The 18,408-nt window shown below is 39.6% G+C and overlaps 2 protein-coding genes across 6 annotated transcripts; both read left to right on the forward strand.

Annotated features, from left to right (window-relative positions):
• The first annotated feature begins 6,340 nt into the window (after positions 1-6,340).
• On the forward strand, positions 6,341-8,647 carry LOC111323666 (neuropeptide SIFamide receptor). Its single transcript, XM_022927073.2, has one exon. The coding sequence runs from the start codon at positions 6,704-6,706 to the stop codon at positions 7,793-7,795; it is 1,092 nt and encodes a 363-aa protein (XP_022782808.2). The 5' UTR covers positions 6,341-6,703; the 3' UTR covers positions 7,796-8,647.
• Positions 8,648-12,527: 3,880 nt separating this feature from the next.
• LOC111323702 (uncharacterized) lies at positions 12,528-18,265 on the forward strand. Of its 5 annotated transcripts, none has more exons than XM_022927115.2 (3): positions 12,528-12,680; positions 14,998-15,156; positions 16,899-18,265. In XM_022927115.2, the coding sequence occupies exons 2-3, from the start codon at positions 15,121-15,123 to the stop codon at positions 17,493-17,495; spliced, it is 633 nt and encodes a 210-aa protein (XP_022782850.2). In that variant the 5' UTR covers positions 12,528-12,680; positions 14,998-15,120; the 3' UTR covers positions 17,496-18,265. The 5 variants fall into 5 exon arrangements, with proteins under 5 accessions (XP_022782850.2, XP_022782851.2, XP_022782852.2 ...); XM_022927116.2 differs by lacking the exon at positions 12,528-12,680 and adding an exon at positions 14,146-14,498; XM_022927117.2 differs by lacking the exon at positions 12,528-12,680 and adding an exon at positions 14,661-14,817.
• Positions 18,266-18,408: the final 143 nt, after the last annotated feature.

Below are 18,408 nucleotides of genomic sequence, written 5' to 3' on the forward strand. Positions count from 1 at the left end.
TATCAGTTCTACGAACAGCTTTATGGCTTATTATACTCCTATTTAAACAATAGAGTGTTTCTCTCGAGGAACTATCGGCTGATAGTTTGAATGCTCCGCGGAAATTTGATGTTCTTAAAACAAATATGCTAGTTTTAAGAACATCAAATTTCCAAGGGGCAACTATCAGACCGATAGTTCCGTGACATAAACACTCTATTGTATTATTGTTCACCACTAAATTTTCTTCCGCGTGCTGGTTGAAAAACATTCAAAACCCACTAAATGCAGATCAATCAAATATTTATTCATGGTTACAGCCTGTTACAAATGTCAATAATTCGCAACCGTACATTGCCTAAATAATACGCTATACCTGTCAGAATTGAAAAGTCACTGTTTTTCCGATCTGCCTAACTTCACGGCCGTCAAACCATTCAAAATTTTTCACGGATGAGTACTATCCATCCGGGTATTTTCCACGGACGGGCACTACCCATCCGGGTATTCTCCGCGGTGGGCATTATGGGCTGATAGTGTCTCTCCATGGATGAACACTATCGCGTCACGTGATCAATTTAAACCAATAAGAATCGGAGAAAATTTAGTGGTGAACTATAAGAATTGGTAGAGAGTTTGGTAGATGACTTGTTTATATGAGTCTCTGCCGTTTTAAAAAAAAATCAATAGTAGATGTTAAGCTAGAAAAGTACAGTCAAGCCCAATATTTTCTTGTCTCATACATCTATGTCCTTATAAGTCAATAAAATAAGTATTAGAATGGTAGGCTAAACATTTATAAATTTGTTTCGATAATGAGCAGTTACAGTTTCTAGTGGGGTGTGGGGGGGAAGGGGAGTCGGAGTCTCCCGCTTCCAGTGCCACGCTCCCCTGCCTCCCGTACTTGTGTGCCCCCTTGCCTCCCGACTCCCGCCCTCCATTGTGTTGCTCCCGTCTTCAGGTTAATCAAGAGGATCAGAAACCCGGGTTTAACTTTCAACCAGAGCTAAAAGTTAATATTCTTGTTCATTTCAGCTGGCTTTTGTTTTGGCTGGGGATCATCAGTTCCCGATGAAAGCTACTACTGGTCAGTTTTCTTACTAAACTGAGTTTCACTAACCGGGTTATCACAGTTTGATCGTCGCTTCTGACATCTCGTCACTGAGAGACGAAAGTCTCAGCTCACTATGTGATAGATAGATAGATAGATAGATAGTTTATTTGAAAAACATTGCAGCCAAAGGTTGAATTACGCATTCATTTACAATATTAAGAAATATATAAGAAATGGTAACATACTTTTAAAATATTAAAAATTAGGTAACATACAATAACGACAGCTTATACAAAGCGTGCGTGAATGATGAAAGATAAAACTATCACGGCACCTGTTCGTACGGACCACAGGTAAATTAAAAGCGCGCTTTTTCCTTAAGTCCACTCTAGATACATTCCTGGGCGGCAGGAGCTTATGCAGCCTGTGACCTGGTACAAGAACGTTAGAAAAGAGCTTGTTGGCAATATTCTCTTGCCGTTCATGCAACGAGATAAGCCCAGTGCACGCTAGCGCCTCGTTATATTCTTTATCAGGAAAATTATGATGTAATAGCTATTGCCAATTCAAAATTAAATGAAAAAATCAAGAGGTAGACGTAAGGTTTAGAGTTTGCTTCTTCTGTATTGTTTTCCCTTTTTGACGTTAGTAGGACTAAGTATTCGTAGTTAGTACATCAATTGTTGAACCGTTTGCATTTTGAGCGTTCAGTTTAATTGCTAGTGAAGCATGATTGAACAGTCTTGTTCGACCGATTATTAGATTTGTTCGATGGGTTGAAATAGTCTTTTAACCTTTGCGGTTAGAAAAAGTCTTTCATGCGCCGGGGAGGCCGCACTGACCTCTTCCTACTCCAAATTTTGGTTAGAGCCTCTTCTTCCTGCGAGTCAGGATAACATTCTTGATTTTCTTCAGTTTCATTTGTTTCAAAATCACATGCTCCTCGGCTGTCTGAAAGGATCTGGCAAAATCTTTCTTCAGTTAGCTCTAAGCGACCGTTGATTAATCGTATCGAGTCTTCACCAATTCCACAAATAACGTCACTTTTCTTGCATTTTGCTTCTTCGCTAGATGTTTGGAAGAGAAAACAGCTTTCATCTGTTATGACATATGTAGTACCAAAGAAATCATTTGCGTCTACCGCGCGCGAAAAGAAGATAGAGAAAAAGCTGGATTTGCATTTGATTGTGTAGACTCCAGTATGTGATGACTGATACGTCTAGATCCTGTGATCATACCCAGGCAAGGGTAAGGGATCTACATCGCTTCTATAGTTAGTACCTGATGGATGCACTGGTGTATCTGCTCCTTTTCAAAACTCACAGCCTTAAAGAGCTCCTGTATTGAAGTAAGAGCTTGTTCCTCGGTACTGTCGTCAGTGCATCCACTGAAGTGTACATATAGAAGGGGAGAGTGCCAGCTTTGTCTTTCGTGAAAGAATTTCGCACGGACTGTTGCCTGACCCCTCGTCCAAATTCATTTCTCCAATCGTTAAGGCGTTTGATGTCCTCTTTATTCAGGAACGTAGCTGGCTCTCATGGCACCGGAAGTAAGTCTTCGTACTTGATTGAAAACTGTGATGGTAGCTCATAGTGTTGTTTCTCCCGAGTGAAGCAAATATAACCAGGCCAAGCAATTCTCTTTAAGGTCTCATCTGCTGCCTCAACGAAATTCCTCGCACAATCCAGCAAAGTAGGTGTGTCTGTCACCTGTCGCATTTCACTATTGAAATACTCGTTAACAAGTGTAAGAAATGTTCTTACATCAACAACTTCGAGTAGATGAGGACATTCTCTACTTAATCGCGTTCGGAGGCGATGGAGGAAGTTCTTTATTAAAGTTACTGAGGCGATTGTCTTCTCAGCTGGGGTTCTCTGCGTCGAAAAGTGGACCACTCCGCACTCTCCGGCGCGCTCACTGAAGCGGCATTCCTTTGAAATAAGTTTGCACCACGCGACAAAATCTTCAAGAAGGTCTTCCATGAACGGATTTTTCGTGGCCACAATGGAAAATACTGAGACCGATTAATATGGTCTTTGACGACATTTGTCAAAATTGACCTGAATGACCCTGAATCACTTTCTTTGTTGGAGATTTTCGACAGCTACAACTTACCTGTACTGTACATGTCATGCTATCTCATGACCAATGACGTAATCAATTTTGAAGGGATTTATAAATTTACCGAAAGTAATGCTGTTTTTCTAGCCAAATTTACGTTTTCTTGCCCCCAAAAATCTTTTTAAACTTTGGTAGATGTTAACTGGAAATTTCAAAACCTTGCTAGATAAGTGTTTATGACTGAGTAATACCCGGTATTTATTTCTGCTCCCGGTTCCTGCCCTCATGTAGTTACCGCTTCCCGCCCCTTGTTCTCCCGCTTTCCTCCCTCTCCCACCCCTTTTTCTCCCGGGCTCCCGCCCCCGTCCCCCTCCACTTTTTAAACACTAATTTGAACTTGAACTCCGGAAATTGAAACGACATAGTTGTAACTCACGCAATATAGCAGCGCGCGAACATTAATTTAGTTGCACGCGCAGCCGCGTAACATCAGCGCGCGACCTTTAATTTAGTTGCACGCGCGTATTTAGTTGCACGCGCGTATCGCAAGCGCTCACGAAAGCGCCGCGACAGCCCGCAAGCTGTATAAAGGTTACGTTGTTTTCTTTTGTCATTAGTTGACGCAAGATCTTTCAACTGAAAGCGAAGTTTTAGCCGCCGTGCTCAAACCTTTTTTAATTGTTCTAGTGATAGCGGCACCAAGGTAAAAATTTTCAGGATGTTACTAAAACTGGTAACGGGTAACGGGTAACGGGGAACGGGGAACGGGGAACGGGTAACGGGGAACGAGGAACGGGTAACGGGGAACGGGGAACGAGGAACGGAGAACGAGGAACGGGGAACAGGGAACGGTGAAAGTTGCTTACGACATCGTTGTACCGTTAATTGTAAATTGTTATTTTTTTTCTTTTTTTCCTGTAACTTTTGAGTCGCATGAAATGTATTTTTATCTGATTATTTACACGATCTCATTTGTAATTTGTTTGTACTTTCATTTTAGTTCTCACGGTGTTCGTTGAACAAAGTAAGCAGTTGAATAAATTTTTACGGACATCAGTTTGTGAACGTTGTGATCACTGGAGCAATAATAGTGATATAGAGATCGTTAACCGCGTTGTCACTGGAAGTATAATAACTTCCTAGCGTGGCGCAAAATTTAAAATAGACTTATCATGGGTCACGGGGATAAGTTCTCTCGGTTGATAATCTCTTGCTTACGACTCTTTGCTTATTTGGTAGAAATCGAGACATTCGCAATTTCGCTAGAGGATTGCTAGAAGAAAAAGTGAAAGCATAATTATATAAGAGGTTTGGTATTTATTCAAGATAATGGTAAGAGAGAAAAAAAGTTTCAAGCCGTCAACATGCGGGGCTGGAATCCGTGTCTATTATAATCTCTTGCTGCTGGTTAATACCTACTGAGCTACAATTGCAAAGCTGCAGGTTGAGAGCGAAGAGTCAAATCTAAGAAGGAGTTTTATTGCTTTGCGAGCGTAGAAAATCCTCAGGACTAAAAGTGGCAGGCAAGATTTTCTATTTATTTACTTTTTTAATTCTTGTTTCCAGAGGAAGTTCTTTAACGAACGTATGTGCGTAAATGTAGACGTAAAGAGTTGAAATTGAAACAAAACCGGTCGGCGTCAAATTGTTCCAATTTAGATTCTGTTTAGGAAAGTATTAATACAAATTTGTAGAATCAGTTACTAAAGTCAGACGTCACTGAAATTGAGGGAAAAAAGGAATAGTAAAAAGAAAAGAGTGAATGATAAGCTGGCAGTGCTGCTAAAAGGTAGTTTTTTTCGATTATAATTGAACAAAGCCCAGTCCTTTTTGTCGTAGCTTAATTAGGAGCGAGAGTTCTTAGACAGGCTAAAGGAATTATCAAGATGCGTTAAAAGTATCCTTTCGAGTGGGTTGAACGCTTTCAAAATTATGCGAATGGGTTGATATTTTCCACCAAACGACCTTTGATCGCTATACACACATCACTTAAAATGCATCGCAAGCACACATTGAATTAATTATCAATCTGTGGGAGATTTTCTAAGAGACAAACTCCATAACCTTTTAAATTTTTTAAAAGGTTGACTTAGAACCAAAACGAGTGTTTTTCGATTGATGCAAGACGACTTCTTATTAAAATGTTTCCCATTTTTATAACCGAAGCAATTTCAATGCTTGAAAAATCTTCCCTGTTGATCGTTATAGTAGAGTTGTGTTTTAACTATTAAAATTAATCGGTTTTTTGTCTTGATTTATTTCCCAGAGAGAACACAATTTAATGAAGGATCGTGACTCAAACGTACTCTTTCTAACCTTCTATAAACTGGTAAATGAAAATTTTTATGTTCACAACAGCATCATTAAACTATTAAAATCACTCCGAACACAAACCCCAAAATAGATCGAACATAGTCAACAAACGTTAAAAGGCAGTGAAGTTGACCTTCGAAGGCAATTTATTGATATTAGTGGTTTTTACAACTGCACAAATCTGTCCAAGAAATTCTCTTAAGCTGCGAAATATTGGCGGCAATTTTTTAAGAATGGTAGGAAACGACGGATGGTTGCCAGTCTAAATTGGCCACTTAAAGTAAAACAAAATGCAGCCAGAACGGAACTGCTAAATTGCTAGTTTTATTATCAGCGCTAAATCATTCAATCCTGATTTACGATTTGAGTTTAGATTACGTTTATTTTCTTTCTGAAGTTTACCGCCAATTCAAAAGCTTAAAATTTCCAGACCTTTGCGTCTAAAAGATTTCCTCCAACGCTGCTAAATCCAGAAGAAAAAAATAACGACGTGCCTTGAATATTTCTTTACATTTGTCTACCAGGTGATGAAGTTTTAATGACGACATCGTAGGTCACTTAAAAGAAAGCCAATTTTGTGGCAAATTATTCTGTTTGATATAATCAAAGATGCCTTCAGCGTCACATTTCTAATCAGGCAAACGCGCCTAACTGAGCTTTTCAGGTCTTTTCATCCATTGTGATTCATTATCGTATTGTATTGTAGTAGGTACATCTTCATGTGTGGCGATCTACAAGAGTCTCGTCGAGTCATATTAAAAGTAAATTATTTATTCAAACTTCGATTTCTCTTCACTTGCCTGTCGCAGTGAGATATATCGAACATTATATGCTATTTGTGCCTAAAACAAAAACTGTCAATTCATCTTAACATCCGGAATCGTTCAGTTCAATTCTAGAGGATGTTTATGCTCACTTATATCTAATGAAGAAATTCAGCCTTCGAAATTTGGAGGATTTTAAATGAGTCAAGTTTAAACGTCTAACTAAACAGAGCCATTAATATGAGTTAAATAGTTGAATGGAAGATTCGGCTTAAAAGGTTTGATTTGCAATTGAAATGTTTTATTCAAATAATTTTCGCATAAGTCACGACATTGTTTTCATCATCCGTGAGGACCTTTTTCCAATGAATATTTAATGAAGTGAGTCTTATATTACCGTCTGTTTATACCAATGTTAAAAGACACTGAAAAGCCATCGGGGAAGTTTCTCTTGATCTCAGTAGCTTTGCGGTGGTGGTCGCCTCGAAGAAACCTCGGAACAGCTTAACCTGGAGAAAAGCTCATATCGAAAATGGCAAATAACACGACAGACGAGGTGGATGACGGAATTTACCTTCAGTTACCTCTTGGGTTCACAATCTTCGAATTGAGCCTTCAAATCTTAATCGGTTTATTTGGCTCCATTGGAAATGCTATCTCTTGCGCTGCCATAATCAGAAGACCAAAAGTGTTCTCTGCCATGAGCCATTATCTTTTAAGCCTAGCACTCGCAGATCTAGGTGTCTTGATGTTTATTTTACCTTTAACCATCCTTCGAGCTCAATTTCCTTTTAAATGGGTACTCGGGAGATTTGTTTGTTTGTACGTCACACCCTGCTTGGAAGCTTTCTATGGAGCATCCGTGTGGTCCATCACAATTATTGCGGTCGAACGCTACGCAAACATCGCCTGGAAAGAAATAAGAATTGGAGGAAGAAGGTCATTGAAGCGATCTCGGTTGATCATTATCGCTGTATGGCTGGTATCCTTCGCTACACGCAGCATACCACTTCTCGTCCATGTAGAGTACTATTCTAGTTTTCAGTTTTGCATCAATACACTGACGACGACCTCTCACCGTACAGTTGTCACGATGAACTTCATACTGCATTACCTCCTGCCACTAAGCATCATAGCTTTCTGCTACCGAAGGATCGGCAACATGGTGTCCAGAAGAACAAGGAAATTTCAAGACGAGACAACAAAGCTCTCGGGAGTGAGAGAATCGTCCTCGATGGTAAACTCGAAAGCCATCTTACATCAGACCAAGAAAACGCAACAAATCCTTAGGCCGTTGGTGGTACTGTTTGCTTTGACCATGCTACCCTTGAATGTGTTCGACCTCGTGGGAGCCTATTGGCCAGACTTCGTTTATGTGAGCTTCCACAAAATTCTTATCTCGATCGTGGCTATATCGACGTTCACAAACTCTGCGGCAGATCCTCTGATATACTGTGCTGTCAGTAGAGAGTTTCGAACAGAGGTGAAGTCGTTGCTACCCCACTGTTTCCAGGCACACCCAAAGAAGAAGAGACAAAGCAGTTCTTCTTCCCTCGCCAAGACAACAAGGTTAAGGGAAACTCATATGACGAGGGTTTCAACTCAATCTGATACACCATTTTGAGTGAAAAAAAAAAAAGACTGAGCAAGGCGTCAAAAAAAAAAAATTATATTTAAAGGCTCGGAGAAAAACGCTTTTAAACTTGAGATCATTTAATATGTACAACAGACTGGTAGACTGACATTATTCATTTTGCATTTGAGCCTCAGTGGAAGAGATGTTAAAAGTAGAAACACGCTGGAAAATTATCATCACTAAACAACATTGCAAATTAATTAAGATTGATCAGCAGAAATAGTTAACTCTCCGGTCGCTGAGCAATTTTGGCTCCCCACATCCATTACATCAATTTTAAAAAAAAGTATTGTGTAGAACGACACTATGATACTGTCTGAATACCGAAAGCTTTAGACTGATCATTATTCGTCGTATGCCGTATGCTCAGTTATAATGAAATGACTGCATTCTGTTTTTTCTGTTAAACAATCGTTTAATAAGCTCTTCTCCTGTAAAATTAATATAGTTTTCGGTTCCTGAGTAAAGTTCTTAATCAAAATGTTTCCCGTCGGACTTGATGAAGCTGTGACTAAGAAAACAGCGGGGAGTCTGTTATCTTCTATTAAGCAATTTTTTTACAATTTTTTTTTTTTTGCAGTCTTGCAGGAGGCTCATTAAATAAAGATCTTTTGTGTTGATATTATTTTACATTTGGCGAAAAAAATATTGCGATATAATACTGCAGTGAATCACGCTAAAAAAACTTATAAGTTAAACACAAAGCGCTAATAAACATTGACATTTTGAAATAAGAGTAGTACAAGAATCATGAATACAAAGTAACATATCGAGCATTTAAATCACTTAACTGAACACCATTTTTGAATTTAGGTATTTATTAAATACCGTTTTACCTAAGCACTCACATATTATAACGAGCTCTTATTTTTGAGTCGACTGGCACGTTAGTTGGACGAACGCCAATTTAGGTGCCAATGAAAGTCTAAAGGCCCCGTCTAAAAGATGCTCTTTGAAAATGCGCAATTCTCCATTCAACACTGAATGATGTTCTGTACGAGACTCTTTGTTTGAAAGAACATTCATGAAGCTTTTATTCGTACTTACTGAAAACTTTTTTTATTGAATACCGTTTTACCTAAGTACTTACACATCCTAACAAGCTCTCATTTTTTAGTTGATTTTTACGTTAGTTGGACGAACGCCACTATTGAATTTAAGTGCTAAGGAAATTCTAAATGCCCCGTTTAAGGGATGTTCTTCGAATGAGCACGATTCGCCTGCATCAAGACTAGCAGACTAAGGTTGATTAATAGTAGGGACCTTAACTAAACCACGGCGGCAACGACAACTAAGACGTGGCTAAACAAAAGATCTAATTGGCAGAAAAATTGCTCAGCACGTGTATTTTACAACTTTGTACATTTGTTAGCCCTCTTCTGCCAAACAACAACGTGATGCGGGAGTTGAGGTGTGGCGCCGCACTGAAGAGACAGCAAACACATCCAGACATGAACGAAATTCTGTTTAAAAAATTAAGTTTTTCTTTTAATCGACGTTTTCTTCGCCGTTGCCGTCCTGACTGCTTAAGGTCCCTAACGTTCTATGCGAGGCTCTTTGTTTTAAAAAACATCCATGACATTTTTATCCTTACACATTCTAATCGGCTCCTTTTTTTAATTTCACGTTAGTTAGACGACAAAACGTAGCCATTTTTGACGTTTGTTAACTTTCTAAAATGATCTCTAGCAATTTACCATTGAAGTGTATATATTTTATGGCAAAATTTTTGATGATGATAGCGATCACGTGATGTTTTGAAATCCAATTCTATAATCGTCAAGACCGTTTAAGGCAGGTGTATAGCCCCGAGCGGGAAAAAGGTCGTGAAAGCTTCTTAAAGATTAAAATGTGCGTAGGTTTTAATAATTGACTGTGTTCTTGGCTCAGTTAGTAGGAAATATGAAGCGCATTTTATGGATGGGACTTCGAACAGCACTACAGACAACAGACAGACAACAGACTTCGGACTGCGGACTACAATCCCAGAACGAATACTTTGTGCAAAATGAGGACTGGGGCTTAAAACACTGGTCACACCTACGAACAAGGAGAATAACCGGCGCCTCGGGATACAAACTGTGGATTAAGAATTAAATTTTTTATTCGACGTGTTTTTAAAAAACAAGATGGGTCCTTGCTCTTTAAGGGTTTCTTTGTGGTGGCCGCATGTCGGCTTTTTCAGAAAACCTACGTATTCATCGAATAAAGCGCTTACTCAACTCACCGGCCATTATCGGACTAAGTCATCTCCTTTGCTTTAGGCTTTTGGTGGCTTTGATTAAAGCTTTTAATGTAGTGAGGTACCACCAAACGTCTTTCATACATAGGCGGAGACAAACTAACACTACACATCTTCTGACGCGACTCAAAGGTGTAAGGTCTTACGCAAGAAGTCTGAATTTTAAACCCTCGGAAACACTGAATATGTGGCCAACAAATGTCTGCAGTCATTATACTATCTTCTTCATAAACTTCTGCTTTCAGGTTCTTGCATCTGTTTTGTTCTCAGACACTCTGAAACTGCACTTATGTGAAATCTGTGGCCGGGAATTGACAACTCCGCATCTTTCATGTCGACATGATATTCTTTAATACTGTTTAACTGACGTTGGTTGTAACTAAAGAAAATAACGAACAACAAGACGGAAAGAGGACTACAAAATACTTACATTGTTACGGCCACAGAAAAATTACTAAACTGCGCTTAGCGAAAACGAGAAAACAATTAGATTACATGATAAATTATGCAAGCAGCACAGAGCGACATAAGGCGGCAACGGAATGACAGAAAAGCGCTGATGAAACAATGAGTTTAATTACAGAGTGAAAAAACTTAACTAAATGGACTCCAAACACGCAAAGAGAAAAAAAAGACAGCGAGAAGAAATGTCGCAATTAGAACTTACAGACTCGTTCGGGGGAAAAAAGAGGCTGCACTGTGATTGGCTACCTGGGCAAGACGTATGGTACCATCCCGCACACCCGAGATCACTCGCGTTGATCCCAAAAAGGGAAGAAACTGCTTGAAGCCCACTTACATAATTCGTAAAATCAAGTAAGGGCGTAGCCAGGGGGGGTCTTGGGGTGCCCGTGACCCCACCTTGGTGGGCCTTCTCTTGAGCAAAGAACCTACTATATTCAGTTGGTTAAAACGCCATGACAGTATCTTGGCCTGCCCACTATACTCTCACTGCTCATCCCAAAACTGTTACATTAAGTAAAACATGCACGGCGTGGAGGTCGACATGACAATCTGGTGAGTAGCCTCTGTGAACCCCCCCCCCCCCTTTGAAAAATCCTAGCTACGCCCCTGCAAGGTATCTTTTTCTTGTTGATGTTACTGGTGAAAACGTTTGGCAGCAGTGTTGAGAACAGCACACTGAATTGACAAACACATGCTTTGACATAACAGTGAGCGCAAAGAAAAGCATGACAATTTTTGTGGATTCATCCATATCCAGCAATACAATAAAGCAATAATTTTTCAAACTTGTTTGTTCAAAGCGGCTGATTATTGGTCTTGTTATTTTTCTTACGTTATGTCCATCGAAACACAACTAAAGAACTTGCCAATGTCAAATCATCCTCAGGTCACGCGTGGTCTATATTGTAGTATATTTACTCTTTTCATCTCTGCGAGTGACCAACATCTTATTCCTCCTTACCGTACCACTGCTGAATCCAACCTCGTTCCCAAGGGAAAAGGCCCTGGGAACGAGGTTGTGCTGAATCAAACAGTGAGGTCCTAAGAATAAAGGAAATGATCGCAAATCAAATAGTCTCTTGATTGTTAAAAAGTAAATGTACAGAAACCAGTGTAGAGAATATGCATCCTGATATATGTTTTTTTTTTTCTTTCTTTTTTTTTTTTATCAGAAAACAATTTAACTACAGCACGGTTGCAGACGTCGCAACGGCCGACCTTATAGAGTTCATTATGACTGCTAAATAGAAACAGAATTCTTTTATTCTTTAGAATTCTAGAGAATTCTTTTATTCTTTTTTTCTCTTCCATTGTATATTGTTTACACTTTTTCACATATTTTAGCGTTCGCCACATTTTATCGTCTTCAACTTGCTCCAACATATTTATGCTGATTTGGAAAACTTACTCACTTGAAAATGACCTCAGAGAGGTCGAAACGTCACCGTGACTTCTAAACGCTAGCTTTTATTTCAGAGTAAATAGAAACAGGGGAGGTATTGGCTTAGCTTGTAAACAGTCCTTAAAAAATCTGTTGGCACAGCTCGTAAGCAGTACTTAAAAAATCTACCTTTGAAGTGGCATTCATTTTTTCAGCGCGACAGGAAGTGAAAGAATACACCTGCGTGGAAGAACAATTGACCCACCGTATAACTTTTAAAAAGTGAGTTTAAATTTAGCACTTTTAATTTGGATAATACCAACTAATCCGAAAAGGTTTAGTCTTCCCGATCCAAGCAGCCATTCAAAGTCAACCTCGTTCCAGGTCGATCGGACTTTCTCCCAGGTGTTCATAAGCCTAAGTGAGCCATCCTACTTATGAAATCAATAAAATGTACTTAAAAAGGTTGAGCGTATGCGATCCTTGAGCCATCCCGCACAGGAAATCAATAAAATGTACTTAAAAAGCTGAAGCGTACGTGCTACTTTACCTGAGGGGTAGGGCCAAAGGAAAAGGAAAGGTAATCAAGGATACAAAATAAACCGCTTATATTGGATCACTCGCGTCCGGGCTGACTTTCGGTTAAATAAAAACAGACGTCATCGTAACCTTTCCCTGCGCCTGGCGAGGGCCTTGAGGTTTAATCGAACCTTCTCACAAAACATCAGCTCGCGTCTTTACCCAGTTGCCGTCCCATGAGTTAACCGTAAGACTGTGTTTGAAAGGTAAGAACAATCGTAAAGTTATGTAGTTTAAGTTGGCGAGATCGCACAAAAGTGGACTAACGCTGTCAAAATTAATAACACTTAGGTTGTGTATTGAACTGAGTGGAAAACAAAATTAGATTGACAAATATTGAAGCATGTCACCGATCACTGATATGTGTGAAGACCTTATCGAAGATGTCAGCTGAATTCTCGTAAAGAAAAAGTGGATCGCAAGAAAATTATCCTTTATGAGCCGATTTGGAATTAAGAGATAAAACAACCATATTTCCAACGTCTAGAATTACAATACAATTTAAATCTCTGCTCACGCAAACACCCGACACATTCTACGACAAAGGCAATTCATGTCGTCGCATCGTTCAGACCTCATTTATATCATACTTAACTCGTACTCAAGAGTAATTGCGGCAGGGTTATACAGTTAGCCTGACAGGTTTCCAAACTAACAGAGTAAAAACTATGAAAAAAGTATGAAGATAAATGTACCGTTATATATACAATACACTGGTAAGAGGAGCGAAATTCAATAGGTCATTCAACATCGTTTCGAACTTGCTGGCTATTTCGGTTAGACTGCAATATTCGTCGTAAAAGTGGGGTTAAAGAGAGAGAGAACTTGTCAAGAGGGAAGAGACGTTTTTTCCTCAAGATGACCAAAAAACAACAAGTTGTTGGCAAAACATGTGATGCGTTTGACAAACATGTGACGCGTGATCTCATTGCGCTTCAGTGATTGTTACACAAAGCAAGAACTGGAGTGTGACCCGGCGCTAAGCCAAGGATTATTCAAAGAATAGTGGCGCAGCAGAAACACTTAGCTTGATTAAGGTTGTTATTGAAAAGCTTTCTTCAGTGCGGTTAACTTCAAACATTTATAGCACTGCTGCCGACAAATTGTTTTGTTTCTCGTTCCTTGGGGGTTTAAATCGGCCTTGAAAAACAAGCCTCCCGCTACCAATGGAAGGAGCTGAAATAGTTTCCAATTTTTACATTATTTTGGGTCAATTTCAACTCCAAGTTGATCGGTTGCATTTGTTCCGTTTATGCTTACTCGTATCACGCTGCTCTGGCGCTCGATTCTGACATAACCTCTTCTTAAAAATGAGACGCTTTCGAAACTCAACAAAATAATTATCTACTCAGAAAAAAACATAAATTCAGATAAGGTAGGAATCAATTTGACGTCTAGTATGTACCCAAACGACCATGACAGTCCACGAACCCATGTGGGGACCGTCAGTGGTGTTGAGGTCACGCAGGAATTGTTTCCATAAACCACAGGGAGCTCAGAGAAGCGACGAGTCTGGTTGTTTATTCGAAATATAAAGGAATCTATGGGAGAATATTGAGGAGTCTTATTATCGTAAACTTATCTCATGAAATGTCTGAGTTAAAGCTCCAAGTAAATGTAAACCTACCTCACTTGCTGTGTATTGTCGTTTCTGTGGCTCTAAATGGAGAATTTGATTAACAGTCGACGCAAAACCCACCAAATCGCTCAAATTCGCCATTTAGAGCCACAGAAACGACAATACACAGCAAGTGAGGTAGGTTTACATTTATTTTGAGCTTTAACTCAGACATTTCATGATATAAGTTTACGATAATAAGACTCTTCAATATTCTCCCATACATTCCTTTATATTTCGAATAAACAACCAGACTCGTCGCTTGTCTGGGCTCCCTGTGCATAAATAACATGCAAGCTGCATTATGGCAAGTTAGGACTAGCCGGTTATTGCCGAGTTTAGGAAGCGGGACCAGGATGCTCTGTTTGCTTCGAGGCTTTCAACCTTCATTCTAAAGGAAAGATAGGTTAGTTAGCTTTAATGGAACAGTCGTTACTCCTCAGCATGGTCTCTGCTAGCAGGGTGCAGTAGCCTTCTCTTCGATCTGTTCTGTTCTGACGGAAAGCCTATTTGTCATGCAAATGTTATACAAATGCGCCATGTTTACTCTAAATTATGTCAACTGACAAACTCTTAAATGTGTTTGAGAGTGTTTCCGGATTGAGCGCGTCTGATGAAAAGTTCGAGTGTGCACCCAGCCACTCAGCCAAGCAGCGTATTATAAACATGCCACGTGATTTTGTGTTGAACGACTCATAATACAAGGCTCTTAATTTACCTACATTGTAAGGAAACCTTTCAGTTATTGCGACGTTGTTCTCTCTAAGTGTGATAGTTTTTGATCCTGTTCTGTTGTGGTATAGCAAAATCCTTAGGGGCACATCGGGTTTGTAAATGATTAACTACGGCTGGATTATTCACGTATTACGGAATTTAATTTCACATTGCTGGCATATTTTTTGTAGAAACTTCAGAGGACGCGAATGTAGCGGCTTCCTCTACTCAAGAAGGAAAATCACGTACACAGGCACTTCTCGCTGCCTTTCAAGCTTCAACTTCTTGCTGGATAAGCCCACAAACTCACTGAAATGAGCTCTAAGAGCCCTAAATTGAATAGGAACCAGGTAAGTGGCCGTAGTGGTGTCTAGAAAAGACCGGAGATAAGTCCATTTACTCAATTATATTTAAGAATGTCGACCTTTGACGGGACTTGAACCGATCATTGAGTAGTGAAGCGATCGCAAACAATACATTAGAATAGGAATTGCTTTAGTAATGAAAAAGAAGTGCGGCAACCTAAGGTTTGCTTACTTGATCACTGTGTAACAGATTTTTGTGGCTTGGAGGATTTACGTCACCGAACGACCCTGATATCATGGCGAAATATGTATTACAGACTGATGGTTTTTTTAAGACACACGTCGTCGAGGGACCGCTAAATTCGATTTACCGTCTAAACAAATGTCTATTGAAATATTTTTATCAAAGGTGAGCGTTTCAATTAAGTTTGCGAAGGAGGTTTTCTTTCCAAAAAAGCAATTCTGGTCCTTTTGATTCGTTGTAGCCTATTTTGTATTTGTAACTCGACCTCGACAGGCAGCTGTTTCGGGAACAGCTTGCATGTTTATCAAATACACTCTAAAGAAAAACAACACTTCAAGACCACACACTAACACCACACAAGGTTATCTAACCACACAAAAGTGAACAGGTCTCAAAGAGAAAGTGTGCTTTAGTATTTGTTTGCCGTCTCTGTTACAATTGATCAACTCTATCGTTTTATTGTTTCCGTTCTTTCACCGCTATGGTACGAGGATTTACTTCTTTGTTTCACTATGCAGAGTTTTATGCATTAATTATGTCGATCCGCGTTCTGCCACAAACGTTTCCAGTTTTGAAATTAAAGATGTCGTCGCTTCTCGCTTTTCTTCTGTTCTTTCATTATAAATTTTAAAATAGAAATTGCTCTTGAAAATACAGACATTAGATATGTGGCCACGCAATAATCACATGATACATGGTAAGTGTTTTTTATAGACGACTGGAAGACCTAACCTTCTTGTCGCCGTGTTGACTGTTACAACATTGTTTCCATTTCCGGTTTGTTCATTGCGATATTCTGTTGGGTATAAAGCTTCTTAGTCGTCGGAGGGCTCCTACCCTGCGGTTTCAATGTCGGACCTCAGATCGCTGAATAAACAATCTCAGACGAGACTCTCGCTTGCAAGAAGAATGCTGGTCAAAGGCCTTATCACTCTGTCGTCCCTTGTCTCGTCGCCTCGAAATTGAGTGATTTTGCTTAAAGGTTTAGCTTTACGTTTACTATTGAGTTGACCCTTTCACTACCAAGATCTAATCAGTAATTCTCCTTACTGTCTGCCATACAGCCCTTATGATGCTAGTCCTGAGAATTTGGTATTGGATCAACTGATGATCTCTCAATGGATTTATTTCTTTATTCTCGTTACTACTGTGTTTGGTTTTGTATTGATATTGTAAGGAGAAATTCCGTCTTGGTCACTCATGGGAGTAGGGGGTTGAGGTTGCTCCAAACCTTTCCGGATCACCTTTAGCCGAATTCGTTTTATTTCGATCAAATTTAAGTTACGAAAGGGTTGTTTAATAGATTGTTTGGGGCCATAAGAGTAGTTAACTAACGGGAGGAACGTTAACAAAGTTTGTTATCATTGCGACCCCACTTAAATGCGACCCTACAGTGCATTGTTTACAACACGTTTTGGTTACTTAGGATGGACCAAGTCTTATCGTAAACATTCTAAAGCACCTTCCTCTTCCCTCAGCAAGTACTGAGCCTCCCGAAATCTTACTCGCAATACTCATCTTACTTCCCTTCTCTTGATTTTAGCTTGAGACCAATGTAAATATTCTAAAGGAAGAAATCAAGCGACTTCACAAGGAAATATTTCAAGTCAGGACAGAATTGAAGATACAAAGGGCAAGAACGCTGGACTTGACTTATGCTTTACAAGAGAAAGAACAGGAGCTTGAACAGCGGAAGAAAGATAATGATCGAGAGATGAATGACATTATATCCAAACTTCTCCTACTGGAGGGCGATTTTCGAAAGGAGCAAGCGGAGATCAAGGCACTTCTTGAGGCTAGAGAAGCCACAATCGAGTCGTTGTACAACGAAGTCACCACAAAAGACAGGCAAATCGAATCGCTGCGAAAGAAAATAGATTCGTTAAAATCGCAGCCCGGAAAGGACGATAGACTAAAATTGGAGAAGAAACTGCACTCACAGAAGTTAGAAATTGACAATCTTCGGAACGCAAATGCTCGTTTGTTAGAGTCTTTGTCTCATGTCAGACTTAATCCACACAACAATCGTCAAGCCAGACTACGGAGAAGTTCCACGCCAACAAGCCGCGGGCATGGAAGAAATCAGCTGAATAATTCAGAGATGCCGGAATGGAAAGAGGAACTTTCAGCTTTTTTCTAACCTGTACAGTACCTGCTTTTGTAGGTCGGCATTATTTAAAATATATGACTGGGTTTGGACTCTCGCCATTTTTCTCGTTTTGAATATTATTTTCAAAGCCAATGTGACAGGCGGACCGAGATAGCTTCCCACGACTCAAGGCGAATACGCGCGAGTGAGGAACATTTGCCATTTTTCCACTCGTGTCTATTAATGAAATTGTCCAAAAATATTTCGTGTTCTGACTTCTATATGCGCTCGCTTCGCGGGCCAAATCTTGAGAGGGATATCTATAAAATAATGTATAAAATAGAGTTAGATATATAGAATGGATGGAAAAATATGTTCAAAGAATGGTAAATATACCAAAATATACGACAAACTTAACGTTCTCAGGGTCTCATCTTCCCGCCCCTAGGAGCGCCTCCAGTGGGCGGTAAGATGAGAGGCCCTGGGAACGAGGTTGATGAACTTTAGAGTTGAAAAACCGATAAAAGTCTCTAGAAGCCCAAGGTATTAAATTGTTACTTACGAGCGATGATAATGGTTTTTTTCTTCTGAGTAAAAGAACACTTGCGAGATGAGTTAGTCATCTTTAACATATCGGTATGGGTTGCTGTGTGTTTAAATGTAAACTGTCGTCTAATATATAAAAACTGTACAAGTCCGATTTGAAAACAATTCTACCTCTTTTATCTATGGAAATTTTATTGGGAAAATATCGAGTTTACTATAATTACTTCTGTTATTCACTACGGAAGAATAAAGACAACATTTACTTCCTTTGAAAAGTTTTGTTCTAACGGAAAATTTGTCACAATACGGAGTAGCTTATGCGCAAAGTATTCAATTCTCCCTCCCTCTCCTCCCCTCCTCTCCCCTCCTCTCTCCCGCGGTTGCTCCTCTCGCCTCAACGCTTTTCTATTGATTCTTA

Source organism: Stylophora pistillata, chromosome 4 (genome assembly GCF_964205215.1).
Source record: "Stylophora pistillata chromosome 4, jaStyPist1.2, whole genome shotgun sequence".
NCBI lineage: Eukaryota > Metazoa > Cnidaria > Anthozoa > Scleractinia > Pocilloporidae > Stylophora > Stylophora pistillata.